Below are 17653 nucleotides of genomic sequence, written 5' to 3'. Positions count from 1 at the left end.
GCTCAATATAGCCGATACTGATCACCTAACAAATGCCCTTATCAGCCCCGATACGGATCACTGAGATCAAATCCGACATCCCTACAAATGAAAAAAGGCTTTTGAGCAGCATGATGGGAAATGTAGGAAAAATTGCCTAACTGCTAAAAGTCAGGAAATCTTGGCCTCTGCTGCTTTGTTTTTTACAATTCTTAAAAAAAAAAGTCTCATTTGAGCTCCCCAACTATATGGAAGTGCAATAATAAATTGCTGGATTACCCCTTTAGTCTCATGTGTCATTAGGTATTTGAAGTAGATTTAATACAAATAAACAGAAACGTTGTTAGCAGATTGCCCCTGACTGTCCTGCATTATGTTTCCCTCCTGCCCTCCATCTCATTGTGGGGGAAAGAGTTTCAAATTCAGCGGCTCGTGGGAGTACAGACCTGTAAGCAGATACATATAAGTTTAACTCTCATTGCCTTTCTCTCAGAACCTGCCCGCCCATCCGCCCGCCTCCCCGGGAGTGAGGAATGCACCTGAACTGGATCCTGCAGGAGGAAGAATGACTGCTGAAAGTCGCCAAGCCACCTGTTCCGGGACACAAGTTTCCCTGGCAGGTCCGAGAAAAAATCATTATCCATTCATTTCACCAATCCCTGTCAGCTGCTGTGGCGCAGTTGATCTGACAGCGGCTTAACAACAATGGAGGAGTGCTGCCTGCCCGCTGAGCAAGCGGAGAGACTCAGGGTACACAGAGAAATAGAGAAACAACTTCGACGTGATAAAAGAGACTCTCACCGGGAGCTCAAGTTGCTGCTTTTAGGTGAGTGTCACTATAGTTTATTTATTAACTTTTAACATTTTCACTCACTGCGAATGAGAATATTTGGAAATGATTAACTTCCACATGCTCACCTTAAGGGAACCTCACAAATGGACCAGACTTGTATTGCATTGAAATTAGTTTCTTACCATTTAAATGTAGCCCACTGAGTGACTTATAACTCATCATAACAGGTTGCTATATATTTTATTGAATCACTATAATTTAAATAAATAAAATGTATTAAATAACCAGAAGATGTCCCATTGAGATAAAACTTTTGTTTTTCAAAGGAGTCCTGGCCAAGATAGGCAGCAGCAGAATATAAAAACAAGTGATTGTACACGAAAGAATAGACAATAGGCTACTATAATAGAAAACATCTCAAGTAAGAAATTGCAGTAAAAGCCACATATTCACAATATTAGTTTAAGCACAGACACTCAAACAATTCTGTCTCTAGGTGTTTCACAATGGGTTTGAAAGCATTCAAAGAAATCAAATCATGGAGTTTTGCAATGTATTCCAGTCTGAGGGTGCAGAATATCTCAAAGCCGTCAACCACTGTTAGTACAAAGATTTGGTACAGACAGCATGTCTCGTAAGCACTGTTGTGTGAAATATAAATACATAGATTGGATGGGGGCAACCCAAGATTTGTGCCTTATATAAAAGATAGACTACATGATATATTGTGTTCTGTACAATATCATTAGCTTAGCAGAAATGTTAAAGGAAGAGGTGCCTGTGAGTACGATTTATCCAGGAAGTCACTGTGATTTGTTGAGATGTAGAAATTTAATGTTGTATGCAAGGAACTGGGGGGGGGTTATATTGGCAGAAATGAAATACAGTGTAATAAGTATGTTTTCTTACCTGAAAATAAGAATTGTTTTGTTTTCATTACCTTAGAGTGAGCCGTTTATCTACAAAGGGAACAGGTCCTCGCCCATGGTGTCCGCCATGTTGCACTTCCATGTAACTACTGTAACCCAGGACGGACAAACCAAACACTGGCTCAAGATAGGGCCATTTTTCAGTTTTTGTCTCAGCCATCGTAGTTAGCAGCCCCCTCACAACAAGTAACGTCAGTGTTTTTACTTAAATCACTGTTTTGTTTTGGAGAGGAGGAGACGTCTGCAGATTATTCAGCTCATGGTAAAAACATCCCCGAATGCCTGGATCTTTCGTTATCAGAGGAAAAACATAAGCACACATTAGCTGGTGCTGGGCTAGTGGTCCATCTGCGACATGCCAAACAGCGTGAAACTGTTTTATTCATTGTTTTTACCTGTTAAAATTATCGAATGTGCTCGTTTTGGAGAGGAGACCTGCTGATAATTCACCTCCCGGTAAAAACCTATAGAACAATCAACACCGAAGGAATCCTAAGTGGGAGTTCATGCTTGATACATGGGAGAAGTTTCAGCAGGTTGCAGTCTGCAGTCCTCACCACTAGATGCCACTAAATCCTCTGAATCCTACATACTATATACATACTACACTGTATGTACATACTATGTACTGAGGGGGACATTTTACAACAGCGCTTTAGGCTATATTTTAAAGTGAATACCGACATGTGTTTAAGTTAACATGATAAAATAAATGATGGTTCCACAATGTAATGGCAATAACTCCCCCCCTTGCCTGACAAACTGGATCAGCCACTGTGCTGTTTCTGGGCTGGACCTGTTTGCTTCCAGCTTGCGTCCCTCCAGCATTTTGGCTAGCTTACGCAGGAAGCAGTCACGGCGCTATCTGCACTGACCCTGCACCAGTGCTGCTTTGCAGCTAGAAAGAATGTGCTGCAAGCTTGAGTTTAGGGAGCCATGGAGTTGGCAGGCCTCCCAGACGTGCCGTACCAGAGGTGCAGGTTCCATTGACTGGGAAGGGCCCTGGGGAGACTGGGACGGTACATGGCCCTGATTGGAGAGCTCAGCCTTACACGGGGCATCCGCTACATATCCACCATCCTGATGGCCTTGCGAATCACCCCCCCAACCTCCTTGGTTGTCCATCTTCCATGTTTCTGTTGGCTAACAGCCTTGATTTATCGCTATTCTCAGTGATCTGTCCTTCTTTGTGGCGTTGGACCACATCTTGGGTGCTGTTCCCCATCCAAAACTGGTCCTGCCTGGTTGCTGCAATCCAGTGATCTCGTATCAGTCAATTGATGGCCTTGTCTACTGTCTGCATCACATTCCACTTGCATCCTGTGCAAACTAGGGCCGTGGTGTTTTGGAAAGACAGGTCAGATGAGTCTCCCAGCTCGATCACAAGCTTCACCTCCTCCTGTTTGTAGCCCTAAGCTCATGAATTTGGTGGAAGCTTCAGGGTGTTTCCCCCAAACACTGTTGTGTTGAAAAGACACTGAGGAAGGCCCAGCCATTTACGGATATAGTTGTTGGCTCTGGAGTCCCTCTTCAGAGCTGTTGTTGAGGTGATGTCATACAACTTCAATACGCCACATCATGTCATCATCACATGTTGGGATAAGGTGAACTGGTAACACCAGATCTTACCTCGTTGGAAGTTTTGGTTGATCTTGTTCCAACTGTGCTTGTTCTCATGTTGACAGGAAAAGGCTGATCACCAAAGTAATTTTAATCAGGAGAGACAGAAGAATGAAGGATGATATTTAATACAGAATATGAGTGTACAGATTAACAGATGATTTGTGCTGATTAAGATTTAACGGAAGTCTTTGGCGCTTGGACACCGGAGGAAGATATTTTGTGATGGAGGGACATCTGAGCAGCAGTAGGATAAATGAAGTCCATGGAGTCCAGATACTGGCAGTGGTGGTGGCTGGTGACTCTGAGGCTGCTGACTGCTGAGGCAGTAGTGTTGTGTCGTTCGCGAATGAATCGTTCAAAAGAATGAATCTGTTGAGTGAACGTACTGAACTGAATCACTTCCGGAACTGATTTGTTCATTTCTCAGTTCAGTTGAGCTTAGCAGCAAGCGTGCAGGCCGGTAGTGGAACTGCCGATTCGGTCCGTGCGAACGATGAATCACTCACGAGTCACGAGGTAGCCAGGGTGCAAGGAGGGACTGCCTACCACATGACGAATCACTCGGTGAATGAATCACTTGGTGAACGAATCACTCTGTTAACGAATCACTCAGTGAACGATGTAAACCCGATCCCTGAGTGATTCAAATAATTTCTTTTCAGCGATACACTTTCATAGGGACCGTTTTCTCCAAGCTAACGGCAAATGTAGCCATTAGTCAAGCCACATGAACAAAATCACACACCTCCTCATTGTTTTATCGGATGTAGTTTTCAGATAAACAAATTTAAAACATTAGGATGGTCAGTAATTAGACTCACCAGTGCAGGGCAGACGCAGCAGCAGCTCAGCCGTTTATCAGTTCAGTGAGTCAGACTACGCAGTACACAGTAGGGCTGGGCAATATGGCCTAAAAAAAAAAAAAATTTCACAAAAAATCCAATTCACGATTTAAATCGATTTTTTCCCCTCCTAGTTAAAAAAAATATATATTTGCAGCCTGGTAGCACATACCTGGGGTCCAAAGCTTTCAGCATGTGAATAAACCCCAGCTTTTCCACGGTAGCCTATATATGGGCACCATATCTCTTGCAATGTACATTGCGACTGCATCTGTGATCGCTTTCCACTGGACCCCTTTCTTATCATACGGCAGTGTTTCCCCTACCATTATATTGGATCACAACAGAAGTCATTTAAGGTTACTTTTCCTATAGAACAGGTCTATACCTTGTCCTTTTATTAAACAAACTAAATAGCCTTATATTACAGGCTGAGCCTGATGTGTGTGGCTTGTGTGTGTGTGTGTGTGTGTGTATGTGTATGTGGAGCTGTGTATGTGTGTAGTTGATGTAGGAGGTATGAGACGTTAGTGCGCCGGGTGTGGTGTGTGACGTCAGACAGATGCGCCCTAGGAAGAAAGTGAGACATGTGTTATGTTATTTACATCGAGCAGCCACAGTGAAGAAGCCTACGCAGTTCTGCATGCTGTTTTTGAGTTATTTCCCTCTATGTAAAAGTTAGACACTGATGAGAGAGGCTGTGCATCATCCCTGCAGTGCTGAAAATAAAGTGCCGTTCTTTAACACAGACAAAGTCCCATTGTTTATGTGTTGTTGCCACAACGAGCTAACACAAGCTAAAGGAGCTAATGGTCTTCGGAGGTCCCTTTACTACGGTTCAGGGGTTTGCCAGCTTGGCGTTGGTAACACTTAATCATCTTATTTACACAACGGCATGTCATTTATGTCCCTACACGGTGTGTGTCTAAAATCCTCCTCTGCTCTCTGTGTCGCGCACGGCGGACTTCAGCCCTGATGTGCGCACGCACACACACACACACACACACACACACACACACACACACAGGTGAGCACAGACACAGACACAGGTGTGCACAAAAGGGCTGAAGAACTCGTTCCCTTTCTTGAGAACAAGTTCTTCCCCGCTCGCTGCCATGTTGTTTGTGTATCAAGCGCGCGGGGGGGAGGGGTGAGCCCACTCTGAACTACCGGAGCCCAGCGTGGAGCGGCGGTGGCGGATTTTAAATAGAAACTCAATTTTCATTAAAACAAATCGGCCTAAACTGCAAATTCGAATTAATCAATAAAATTGATTTATCGCCCAGCCCTAGTACACAGTTAGGGCTCCTCCTGCCAAGCACTGAACGATTCGGTGAACAAATCTTTTGAACGAATCTTTTTAATGAACTGATTCTAGTGATTCAGTAACATCTAAAGAAAGGCTTTGCCCATCACTAAGAGGCAGATGAATCTGTAAGGACTAGGTGATGATGAGGAAGTGGAGGGCGCACACGACGGCAGCAAGAAAGAACTGCAGCAGATATTTAAAATGAGGAGCAGTAAGATGATAGGCTGATGGAGAAGGTTTGTCTCTGTGCTATTGGTTTATTTTGAATCAGCTGATGACTCAATTGACAGACCCAGACAATGACACCTAAGATAGTGAGTGAGCATACATGCAAGAAGTGAATGGCAGGGTGAGAAAGAAACTTAGGGCCTGTCCCAATACCCTTACATTTGCGCGTTCCTGCGAGGGGTAGGGGTGTCCCAATTCATTTTTGCGTGTAGGAGTAAGGGGCATAACGAGGGGTAGTGGGTATGAAACTAGCCCTTCGGAGCGAGGGATTTCAGATGCTGACTTGCCAGCTAGGGGTAGACGTCACCATGGCTACCACCAAGCAAGAGACGGGAAAAAAGTTCATACATAGCTAATGTTACCGTTGTCAGGTTGCTTGTTAGCTAGCTAGCTAGCTCGCACTATCTGGCGTCTGTCATCTGTCCTGTTCTGCAAAATTGTTGGATTTTTCACATTACGATAACACGCCAGCTAGTACTGTATAACTATGCTGCCTTGTAATGTTAGCTGGTTAGCTAGCTAGCTAGCAGAAGTCCCCTGTCGTCTGTCATTCATCAAACGAAGCATGATGAATACAGTAAACGCGATTGGTAGGATGAACTCACCTGGAGACTCCATTGTAGATGCTGGTTGGAAATGTAGAATCCTTGCAGCTTCCTGTTTAAAATAGTTACGTTTGCGTGAACGTAACCGACCCGGTGATGCAACCCCTACCCCTCGTTGCTTCATTTCGAAGGCCAAGGGGTAGTGGGCAATGGCTAGGGGTAGGGCCAAGGGCTAAGGGATTGTGGACAAGGGGGGGTATTGGGATTGGGCCTTAGAGCCTGAAAAGTACCGTCTTTCTGACTGAACCTTTGCTAGAGCTCCATCAGTATTCATCCTCTGGGCACAATATTAAATGCCATTATATTAGTGTATTAGAACAGTTTTTGAGACATCAAAACCAAAATTGACATCCTCTGGGGACCATGATGCATCCAAAAGTTTTGAACATATTTCAGTCTGGGCTAAAGTGTTGGACTTACCTGAAGTCAGGTACCACAATAGGTGGAGCTGATAAACCCAGCAAATACAAAAGTATGAGGATCGATAGATAGCAAGGCTTTGGTATGTGTTTTGGATTGCACAGTATTTTTAAAGTAGTTACAGGTTACCTTTTGCATTCTTCGAATAGTTGGCGAAGCCCTGCTGTATGTGCTGTTGCTTGGTTAGGATGTTTTTGTTTACGAGACCAAAGTCAAGTTAGGTCAACGCATGCAGGGTGCCTTCTTACTGTTCTGATTGAACTGTGCATATGCAAAATACAATCAACAGGTAAGTTAAACATGCAGAGCATGAAAAGAGAATAAATGTGTCACACAGTGCAGAGCCACATTTTGACAACGCTGATGATAAGCAAACACCAGTCGTGTGAAATAAACCACAGCTTCTCATGAGGCCTGTTTTTTTCCCCACAACTACCAAAACAGCCCACTTATAAAAGCTTGACTGTTGGGTATGTTGGAAACAATGCATTACACATGAGGGACTTTGTTTAAAGGTCAGCACTACTATAAACTTCAACTTGAGTTTGGAGATTGGAATATCCTCCTGTAAAGGTCAGTGTAATGGTTAACATTTTTAGGCATTTCAGGTGCTTAGCTGACATTCTTATCAAGAGTAATTTACAACCAGATGACAGGAAGCTGTTTCACTCAAGGGCACAGGGCTGTTGATTGACTTGCAGGGATTAAACACAAATCTTCAGTCTACCTTTTAATAATTGATATTGTGTATTTCTCTATTATTTTGTTTTAATTTTGGTCAGCCTGTTTTTATGGTATGATTTGTTCTTTATCTGTTTTTAATACGTTTATGTACATGCAAATACATAGTAATTAGAGTGAAAGGTGTACATGTGTATATAGTCTCGCCACCAGACAATCAGAGATCTCCGCCTTCTGATAGTCTGGGGACACTCCTTTCTAAAGTGTGTTTAACACACCGGCGAAAACGGCCGGCAACAAAGCAACGTCTCTTGCATTTTTGAAAAGGACACGCCCTCCCGGAAATGTGCGCTCCCCCTTTTCTCGTCCGCAAGGAAACAAACACACAGAGAGCTTGAAAATGGATGCCGAGAGATTTAACTGCATTTAATCAAACGTGCTCAGTCCACAAGATTGTGGAAATGAAGGACTTACAGCGACTTGAGCCATTTTGTACCGCTACACGTGTTTCTAGTCGGACTATGTTTACGAGCACAAGAGTTCAGCGAGCCACCGAAGGACCGCCCTGCGGATTTTTAAACTCTGAAATTGTATCCGCCCATCTAAACACAAAATCAGGGAGAAAGACGTCAGTCTTTAGTTAAGCAAAGCGTCTAAAGACTGACTTGTGAGTCTAATGTGTATAATACTCCCACAGAATAAGAATTTATGTGTGGCGGGGGGTTGGGGGATTGATAACTGACTAGTTGATCCGATCAGGGCTGATGAGGCGAGAGCATGCAAACTTTTAGACCCAGCCCAATGAACGGTTTAGTTTCACTTTTGCTCTATGGTCCAGCTCCAAAAAACAGAAAATCATAATGTGGCGGCAAATGATGTTGTCGTGCTGGGCCATCACAAATAAATCATTGGGTGGGAAACCCTGCAATTCTTTTATATGTAATATTTTATCCCTATATTTTAACCTCTGCACTATTTTCCAATGTATATTCTCATTTTTTCTTTACTTTAAAACCTTAAAAAAATTCTTCTATACATTTTGTTTGAGCATTGTTAAAGGGAGCCTGAGATCTAAGTTTTTTACTGGCAGCGACTGCTTCTGTGTAGTGCATATGACAAGAACTAGCTTGGATGTTATACCCCCATACATATATACTGTTATATCTGAGTAACAACATTAGCACTGAAGTGTTTGAACAAACAAATGAAAGGTTGGCAGCTTGAGCTATACCTGAAGAAACCAAGTATATCCACCTACTCACGTACGCATAGTCACATCTATGGCTTGGGGAAAAAAACTGTGAAACATTAACTTCTGAAAATGTTCTTGCATTCTCAAGAATAAAGCCTTTTTATTGTTGTTTTGTTGCCAAAATCCAGTTTAGCTGCAACTGATTGATGTTCAGATGATTTTTTTTTGTGCTTGGCCTATTTCTAGCATTGCTTTGATCATATTCCATTTTTCATCCTTCGGTCTCATTCATCTCATTTGCCTAGGGACTGGTGAAAGTGGGAAGAGCACTTTCATCAAACAGATGAGGATCATCCATGGCAGTGGGTACAGTGAAGCTGACAGGAAAGGTTTCACTCGGCTAGTGTTTCAGAACATCGTCACAGCCATCCAGGCCCTGATCAACGCCATGGAGACTCTAAAGATTGACTACATCGATGACCAGAACACTGTGAGAAACTCTGCAGGTTTTTCAAAAAGACAATGCTAATGTTATATGTAGCATGCCATAAAGTTCAGTGTGTCACTGACTGGTTAACAGAGGTGGGAACGAATCATTGTCTTGAAAGTCACAAGTAAGTCTCAAGTCTTTTCCCAACTCCTAAACAAGTATGCACAAACTTGTGTTTAAACCGTGCGTACTAATACTTTAGTAGATATCCAGGATTCATCAACATTTTCTTACCTGAATTTTTTCATACTCTGCAAACAAATTTAGAAGTGCCTCAGACCAGGCATACGCTCAAATGATAAAGGCTTAACTTAAAAGGCTTTAATAGACACTATTTAAAATCATTAATTCACTAATGCATCAGTCAAATGTCATATAACTATGAAACTGGCAACCTTTCATTATGAATTTAAAAAATGTATCTATGAAAACGGAGTGTCCCAGTTTTTAACTGTATAAAAGTTGTGCATATCTCCATTTGTAGGCATTTGGCTAATTGGTAGCCTATTAATAGGCATGGAGGGTATATCAAAGATGATCTCTGTTGCAAAGATGCAGGTGTTAAAATGCCATATCTAACTATCTAACTAAGAAATCACAATCTTGGCCTTCAGGAGAGAATGCATCAGAGACTGACATGTTCGAACATGTTTGAAGAGAATGAGGAAGGGCTTATCAGCTGTTTCCGACTGCCCTCACATTGACAGACGATCACTGAAGGTCCCACACTGGTGTGTCGGGGCCTTGATATGTGCATAGAAACAACTTGAGGGTGTGGCAGTATCAGTACCCTGATTGCAGATAGCAGGCACGAACCTATCAATTTAGAATGATTATGATTCACCAACATATGCACGGTGTTAAAAAATGACAACAGCCACTGCGCACGTGTCATGAATTTAACAGTTATTTTACATGTGCACTTATCAAATGTGCAGGGTAAGAATTTTTCTATGCACATATGAGTGAATGAGGCCCATTGTTGTTAAAGTCCAAGTAGAGTTTTGATTCTTTTTTTGATTTTATCAACTTGAGTCAAAATCAAATTTGATACCTGAGTCTGACTTTAGTCCAAGTAATGTGATTTGAGTCCACACCTCTCCCGGTTAACAAGACTAACAAAGAGTTTAACCTCTGTGAGGCTGTGCTTTGAGCTAACATCACCTCGCTAACATGCTAACAATGACAGTGCTATCAAGCTGAGGTTTAGCAGGCTGTTTAACATGTTCATCATCTTAATTTGGCATGTTAGCAGGGGCGGGCTGGCCATAGGGAGGTTCGGGAGTATTCCCGAATGGCCGTTTTTTTTTTACCCCATAAAATGCAGCCGCAGTTGACCGCAGCAGCCTGCCCTTGCAGCTGCAGGTTGCACAGAGTGGAACGTCAGACTGGGTCAATCTAATATTTTGCATATTAAGGGGAGATACGAGCGGCCCCTCCCAATTTGAGCTGATCCTTGTTTCTATTGAAATGTGATTGGCTCAGCCCCTCAGTCATTAAACTGTTACTTTCCTGTTAAAAAAAAAAAAAGAAAAAAAGAAAGAGGAGCGGGGTAAATTAGCAGATGCATAGTGCGTCCAAATTCACACCTGCTCTGCGACCGTGCATCATAGCGAGAAGCCACGCATATCACGTGAAACAGCGGAACGGCAGCTTTCCGACAAGACCAAGCACTTGTCGGTTGTCCACAGTTTTCACAGCGAAAACAAATTATAAATTTACACTAAAATCAAGAATAACAGAGCTTTCATACAGCTCTGCACACACATTACTCTTGGATGGATTACCTGCGAATGCAGGCTCACACAGATATGCCACGCATATCACATGAAAGCGCTGGAGCAGAGATACCACACACATCATTGTGCTGTCATCCCATCACGCTATAAATCCAGATCAATTGTCTACAAAATAAAAACCTGACAAATTTCTTTACAATCCATTATACAGATCTTGTTATCAGTCACTTCATATAGTGAGGAATATCGTATCTTACCATGTCTTAGGCTTGCGTGTGTTTCTCCCTGTCTATCCACATTTGTAGTCCGGCTTTCAAGATGCAAATATCTCCATATTGTCCAGTTGACACTCAATCAAACTTTGTATGACAAGACCAGCCACTTCACCTTTTTGAATGAGTCAATGGAATTTCTTGCAATAATGAAAAAATACTGGCAACCATGTCCGCCTGGCACAAACCACATGTTTTGGACAGCTGTGAAGTGACAGACTGTCCCACCATCATGGTTCTTATATTACCAGATTCCAGAGAGTCTCCCCTCTTCAGATATGGCAGAATATGTCAACTTCCAACTTGCTATGGTGAGATACATGTAGAAATGTAAGAATTTAGTAACATAGATTTGCTTTTTCATTGATGTAAAAATTAATATAAAATACAGGCACATAGAAGGACATGTAATGATGGCAAATCTGGTTAGCCCAGATTGTCCTGAAAAAAACAAACAAACAAGATATAGCATGTGTATGTAGCCTTTATAATGACTGTGATATGAGCTTAAAAGTAAAGGCAGGAAAAATACCCCCAAAAAGGCCTAGGGCCCATAGGGTTAATATCATTAGATTGTTTTTATACTGCAAATAAAGTATTCGTGTTAAAATTACGGTTCCACTTGTGTCCGTCGTGCGATCGGAAAAAAGTAAGTAAACAGTAAACACAGAGTACAGCTGGAGTTACTGGGAATGTCATTAGATTCGTAGGTTACCTCCATTAAAATTTTGACTGATAACGAGGAACGTTAAGGCATTTCCCTCAAAACTACAAATGTCAACCTTATGGTGGTGCTGGAGAAGAAGTCAGGCAACCACCAAAGTCATTAGAATTTATAGTCTGGGGACAGTCAGTGTCTGTACAAAAATTTCATGGCAAGCCATGTAGTAATTGTTGAGATATTTTTGTCTGGACCGAAGTGGTGGATACACAACCAACTGACTGACCACCCATAGAGCCACATCACCAAAAAAACACTTTTACCACATCAGAGTTGGTTTCCACAAAATCCACCCAGTTCTAGATAGAGTTCTGTCACAGTTCTTGTCCTGCTAATGGTCTATTAATAGGTCAGTCAAAGATTGAAAGTTTGTGTTTAGAAAATCCCCTGTGGATGTCTTGTATGTGAATCAGAGCCACGCACAGAAGCTGAGCCAAGTGGAGGCAGACCAGGTGTCCACTTTGGAGGCTTGGCAGGCGGACGCCATTAGGCGAGTGTGGAATGACCACGGTATTCAAAGGTGCTACGACCGCAGGAGGGAATTCCAGTTATCTGACTCTGCCAAATAGTAAGACTTTTATGTGTTTTATGTCATTTTCATAAACCAGTGGCTCCTCCAGAGAACTTTATTTTGCATTCATCAACTCAATTTTAAGCGTGTGGATTCATACTGATAAAATGTAATTGTTAATGTGCATGTAATAAGTGCAGATCTCTGTATGATGTTCCCTTTTATCCAAGCACTGTAATAAAGTGGATTCATTGTTTACTTTTCAGTTACCTGAGCGACTTGGACAGAATCACAGCCCAGTTTTACATCCCCACCCTGCAGGACATCCTGAGGGTCAGGGTCCCCACCACGGGCATCATAGAGTACCCCTTTGACCTTTCCAAAGTTATCTTCAGGTAGGATGTTATATTTATTACCTGCCACAGCAAAAATATGAGGAAAATCGAAAAACTTTGCAAACATTTGGCAGGTTTTTGGACTAAAACAGCACAAAGAAAAACAGAAACCCTGATTTGGTTTTTGCACCCAGCAGTGACCTCAAATCCCCATATTTCCTTGATGTTTTCAAACTTCACTAAGGAAATTTGTGGATTTGGTGAAACTATTTGGCACTATAACAAGCTCAGAGAGGGCAGCAGTTAAAGAAGTAGTTCAACATTTTATATTGCTAATAGTTGGATGAGAAAATTGATACCACTCTCAAGTCTGTAGGCTAAACATAAAGCTAGCTTTAGCCTAGCGTTAAGATTGAAAACTGTAAGAAATGGCCTGGCTTTGTCCAAAGTTTAGATATAAAAGCTAATAGCTCACTATTTAACACACTCTATATTATTTTTTTGTTAATTAGGTAAATACTCATGTTATTTAGTGAGCTTTGGAGGTACCAGTAAACAGATTTTTTTTTTTTAGCTTTGGACAGAGCCATGCTAGTTGTTCCCATATGCTAAGCTAAGCTCTAGCTTCATATTTAGCATCTTCTCATCTAACCTTTGGCAAGAAAGCAAATCAGTGTATTTCACAAATTAGCAAACTATTCCTATAACATTAACTTCAGTCAGTGCTGATGTGTCTCTAGGATGGTGGATGTGGGTGGCCAGCGTTCAGAGAGGAAGAAATGGATCCACTGTTTTGAGAATGTCACCTCCATCATATTTCTGGCGGCCCTCAGCGAGTACGATCAAGTCCTTTACGAGAGTGAGAATGATGTAAGGTCAAAACTCAGTCTCATTCACAATTATGATTCCATTCTTGACTTTTTGTGCCATTTGGAATCTAGCTTTAAAAACAATAATTATTTCCATACATGAGGCTTGTCTGAGACTTTTCTCACCTCCTTCTACAGAATCGACTGAAAGAGAGCCTTGCCTTGTTCAAGACCATCCTCTCATATGCTTGGTTCCAAGAGTCCTCCACCATCCTCTTCCTGAACAAAACAGACTTGCTAGAGGAGAAAATCACACACTCTCATTTGGCAACCTACTTCCCGGCATTTACTGGTAAAGCTTGCAATCTCTTTTTGCTCTGCTCTGTGTTAAAACAGCATTCATAGCTGAAAACAAAATCAATGTTTAGTAGTTAGTGCACCATAGCTTCTTTCTGCTATTTTATTTGAGCTTCTGTTTGAGTATTCTGAGTAGAGCTGAAACAATTAGTAGATTAGTCCATGGACAGAAAATTGATTTATTGTTTTTGTTATTCACTCTTTCCCTCTCTTCCATTGTGATGATTTGCCGCTTCTCTTTGTGTTACATCTTTGGAAACTGAACATCCTTGTGATTTGGATGTTTGGTCATACAAAACAAGCAAGCAGCTGCTTTTTTTAAATTAATTAATTAGTTGTTGTTTTTTTACATTTACTCAAGTGCTGTACCTAAGTACAAAGTTAAGGCACTCGCACTTTACTTGTGTCCTTTCCTTTGGCATGGCACTTTCTACTTCTACTTCACTGCAATTATTTTAAATATATAAACAATTTATAAAATATGATTCCTTGTCATAAACAATTGGTTGAGTAATCAATTAGTCGACTTCTGGAAAATTATTTGGCAACTGTTTTGGTGATTGTTGAAGACATTTTGCTCAGCTGACAAACATTTCATTGGTATCAGGCTCTAAAATGCAAAGATTTGCTTCTTTTCTTTAAAATTTTTCAATTTTTTTTTTTTTTTTTTTTTGAGGTTTATACTTTTGGTTACAGCATTTCTCACCATTTTAAAAATATTTTTACAAACCAAACAATCAATGGATTTAAAAAAACAACAACCTAATCTTGATAAATCTTATTATGAAAATAATCCTTAGGTGCAGCCTTACATACAATAGAGCTCTACCTCAACCAACAACAACAGTAACATCCTGCTTTCACATTGATGCATGAGCAATAATAATATAATGATATAACAGTTAATAGTGTAACCGTCACAGGGGTCGTTGTTCTGCACTGAGTACTTTTAATACATAAAGTGCATTTTCCTGATTATACTTTTATACGTTTTCAAAGCAGGACTTTATACATGTAATAGAGTATTTTTATTGAGTGGTATAAGTACTTAAAGTAAAGGATCTGAATACTTTTTCCACTGCTGACATTTTGTGCATTAAATGACTAATCGAGAATACATTTGTTAATAAAAACAGTTATTAGTTCCAGCATGTATTCTACGTTGAAATGCCACTATGGAGCAAATTCACATTTTCCATTGCATGCACATTACTTTATGCTAATAACTGCCTGAAATCTCACTTCACTATTCACTATAGAGTAAACTAAAGAGTGTATGTTATATTAGGTGAACAGTGTTGTGATTCCAGACACAGTCTTTGTCTTAATTGATCTCTCAGAATACGATATCCCCAAGAACTCTGATTTTGACCACTTTTTTGCCTCCACAGGGCCTCGGTGTGACGTTGAAGCTGCGAAAAAGTTCATCTTGCAAATGTATGTGCAGAATCACAGCGGGCACCCTAAAGCCCTTTACAAACACTACACCTGCGCCACGGACACAGAGAACATCCGGGTTGTCTTCAGAGCCGTCAAAGACACACTCTTCAGAGAGAACCTTGAAAGATTCAACCTCGAATAAGGAGGTCGCAGGATAAAGTGACGGTTCACCTTTAGGAACCCGGATCCTGGTTATACAGTAACATGTAACACTTTTATGGACATTTTATCTGTTGTGTGCTGTCGATTGCAGCTTGTTCAAAGACATCAGAGAGAGGCAATCAGACAGCAGTGTCAGGTAAGGGACACTTACTGTAACTGCACTGTTAAACACTGACAGTTTGTGACATATCTTAAGAAGTGGTAAAAAAGCACATTTTCTATTGCTACAGGAGAGAAACGAACAACAGCAGTGTCAGTTATTTGAGCTGGCACCAGAGGGGTTATACCATTACTGTTTGATAGACAGTCAGTAAATGGTATTAAACTGGTTAGACAAAGTCTTGTCTGCTAAGAATGTACCCCACCCTGTTTTACCGCTCTGGGAGGAGGGAATAGCCTGCCGGGAACCACAGTGCCTTAGTTTATATTTGTGTTCATGTTTCTATGTGTTCAATCGTGTAGTCATGAGATGTTTTTTTCATTAACTTTAAAATATACTACATGTAATTTGTGTTTTTAAACAAACTGGATTATGCATCGTTCCTTATCTGTCTTGTAACTGTGCACAGAACTTTTTACATTAAAAACGTGTATGTGAAAAACCTTTAAGATCCATTTCATGATATATGACAGCAGCTGCATGGCGCTGATTAACCAAAGGCTGTTTTTGGATGTGTCCACTCTGTGCTGTAGCTCCAGGTGTGGTCACGTTGATTAGCATGCTGTGGTGGCAACAACCTTTGTACTAAACAATGGTCACCAATGTGCAAAGGTCTGACAGGCTGGTCTCTGTCTTCCTGTCTTACTGTTGGGACTGAGCAGTGGTAAGTGAAAAGAGTCACTCAGCCGGGTTAGACCTGTGGGGAGAACAATGCCTGTATCCACACGGAAGGAGAGACTGTCTAGGTACTATTGATTTTATCCGCTCTGTGGCTGTACAGTAGTTTGCTTGTGTAAGGGTTTAAAAGTTCAGTCTAATGCAGAATACAAAGGACACATTTGAAGTTGCTTTATAGACAGTGAAATGGCAAGCATCAGATATTTGCTTTGGATCAGTCTCTGTTTTCTTACCAGCATGTGGTAAAGCGTGTGAATATTATCAGCTGACAAGCTGACAATGTTCTCGTTCCTGATTGTTATTGCTTTTTTTCCTTTACCCCAAGGGCTAATAAAATGTTGTAGCTGCACAGTCAGGCTCACAAATCTACTGTTGGGCATTAACAGCAGTCCCACACTCCTCGCGGGTAGTAATAACTAAACGGTGCCTACACATACACGCAGAGTTTATCCCCTCCAGTCGAGGATAATAATGACACACAAACGCAACTCCTCCTATATCTCCATTCAGTTGCACTGCCTGAGGAAGCTGCTGTGCAGAGAGCTGTTGTAGCAGGTGATCGCCCTTATTTGGTAATGGCCCAGATCATGTGACCACAAAATGGTGGAAGCTGTGAGCTGTTTGTAAGCTGAGCATCTCCATCGAGAGGCTGGGAAAAAAGGAAATAGGCAGGGAACTTGGAAGTAGATCCATGCTCTGAAACGGAAAAGGAAAGAGATTCCCAAGCCCCAGCATTGGTGAGTAGATGGCTTTTATTCTGTGATGATAAAAAGAATACAGAGAGGGATATGTTCCTGTATTTTTTTTCCTCACAGCCAGCAGACAGGAAGCGAGAGTGAGGGAGGGGCTGCTGTCATCAGCACTGTGGTCCTGTGCTGTGGAAGTGGATCTGAGGCAGCTCAGCATCCTCCATGGAGGGTGCACATAACAGCTGATGCTGATTTTGTTATTGTGCAACGTAGGAGCGTGTGTCATTGTATGTTTGTTTTATCTGTGTGTGTGTGCTTATACTGTACATATTTCATGTGATTCAGCATGATGTCATCTGTACAGGAGTCAACCATTCTGCATTTTTTCCCCTGTTGCAGCTGTTAATATAATCACATCTTCCTTGTTCTAGGCAGAGGCTCCAGAGGAGGAACAAGGATGTTTCTTTTGCATCTCTGCCCAATCTGTGCTCATGCGAGCATGCAGTCATTCGATTTGAATCAGCACTAGAAAAAGACAGCGAGGAGGGGGAATGGGCTTGTCATGATGTAACAAGCCCCATTCCTACCCCCCCCCCCCCCCCCCCGCTCCTGCCACCCCTCAGCATCCTCCCCTTCCTTCCCCTTTGAATGGAAGGATTATTCACAGGGGAAGATGACCTTTAACCTGA

General features: G+C 41.6%; 2 protein-coding genes across 6 annotated transcripts in view; both read left to right on the top strand.

The window, feature by feature from the left end:
• The first annotated feature begins 380 nt into the window (after window positions 1–380).
• On the top strand, window positions 381–16039 carry LOC117269443 (guanine nucleotide-binding protein subunit alpha-14-like). Its single transcript, XM_033646457.2, has 7 exons — window positions 381–805; window positions 8907–9091; window positions 12237–12391; window positions 12601–12729; window positions 13410–13539; window positions 13677–13830; window positions 15227–16039. The coding sequence occupies exons 1-7, from the start codon at window positions 685–687 to the stop codon at window positions 15415–15417; spliced, it is 1065 nt and encodes a 354-aa protein (XP_033502348.2). The 5' UTR covers window positions 381–684; the 3' UTR covers window positions 15418–16039.
• Window positions 15441–17653, top strand: part of prune2 (prune homolog 2 with BCH domain) — an 18260-nt gene continuing 16047 nt past the window's right edge. For 2 of the 5 annotated variants that reach the window (XM_078161828.1, XM_078161827.1), the window contains exon 1: window positions 15441–15573. In XM_078161828.1, the coding sequence (XP_078017954.1) occupies window positions 15493–15573 (81 nt within the window). In that variant the 5' untranslated portion in view covers window positions 15441–15492. Of the gene's footprint in view, window positions 15574–16171; window positions 16262–16872; window positions 17013–17653 lie in introns of those variants that run through there. The other 3 variants (XM_033646459.2, XM_033646458.2, XM_078161829.1) reach the window with 2 other exon arrangements.

The sequence above is a fragment of the Epinephelus lanceolatus genome, chromosome 19, assembly GCF_041903045.1.
Source record: "Epinephelus lanceolatus isolate andai-2023 chromosome 19, ASM4190304v1, whole genome shotgun sequence".
In the NCBI taxonomy this organism is placed as follows: Eukaryota; Metazoa; Chordata; class Actinopteri; order Perciformes; family Serranidae; genus Epinephelus; species Epinephelus lanceolatus.
Note: the sequence above shows the minus strand (reverse complement) of the source record. Positions and strands in the feature narration are given on the sequence as shown.

Bases quoted from the DNA above. Each gene is read 5' to 3' on its own strand.
- LOC117269443 (XM_033646457.2), top strand. From the start codon at position 685: ATGGAGGAGTGCTGCCTGCCCGCTGAGCAAGCGGAGAGACTCAGGGTA. The intron at 806-8,906 runs GTGAGTGTCACT...TCATTTGCCTAG, and splicing joins GCTCAAGTTGCTGCTTTTAG to GGACTGGTGAAAGTGGGAAG. The intron at 13,831-15,226 runs GTAAAGCTTGCA...TTGCCTCCACAG, and splicing joins CTACTTCCCGGCATTTACTG to GGCCTCGGTGTGACGTTGAA.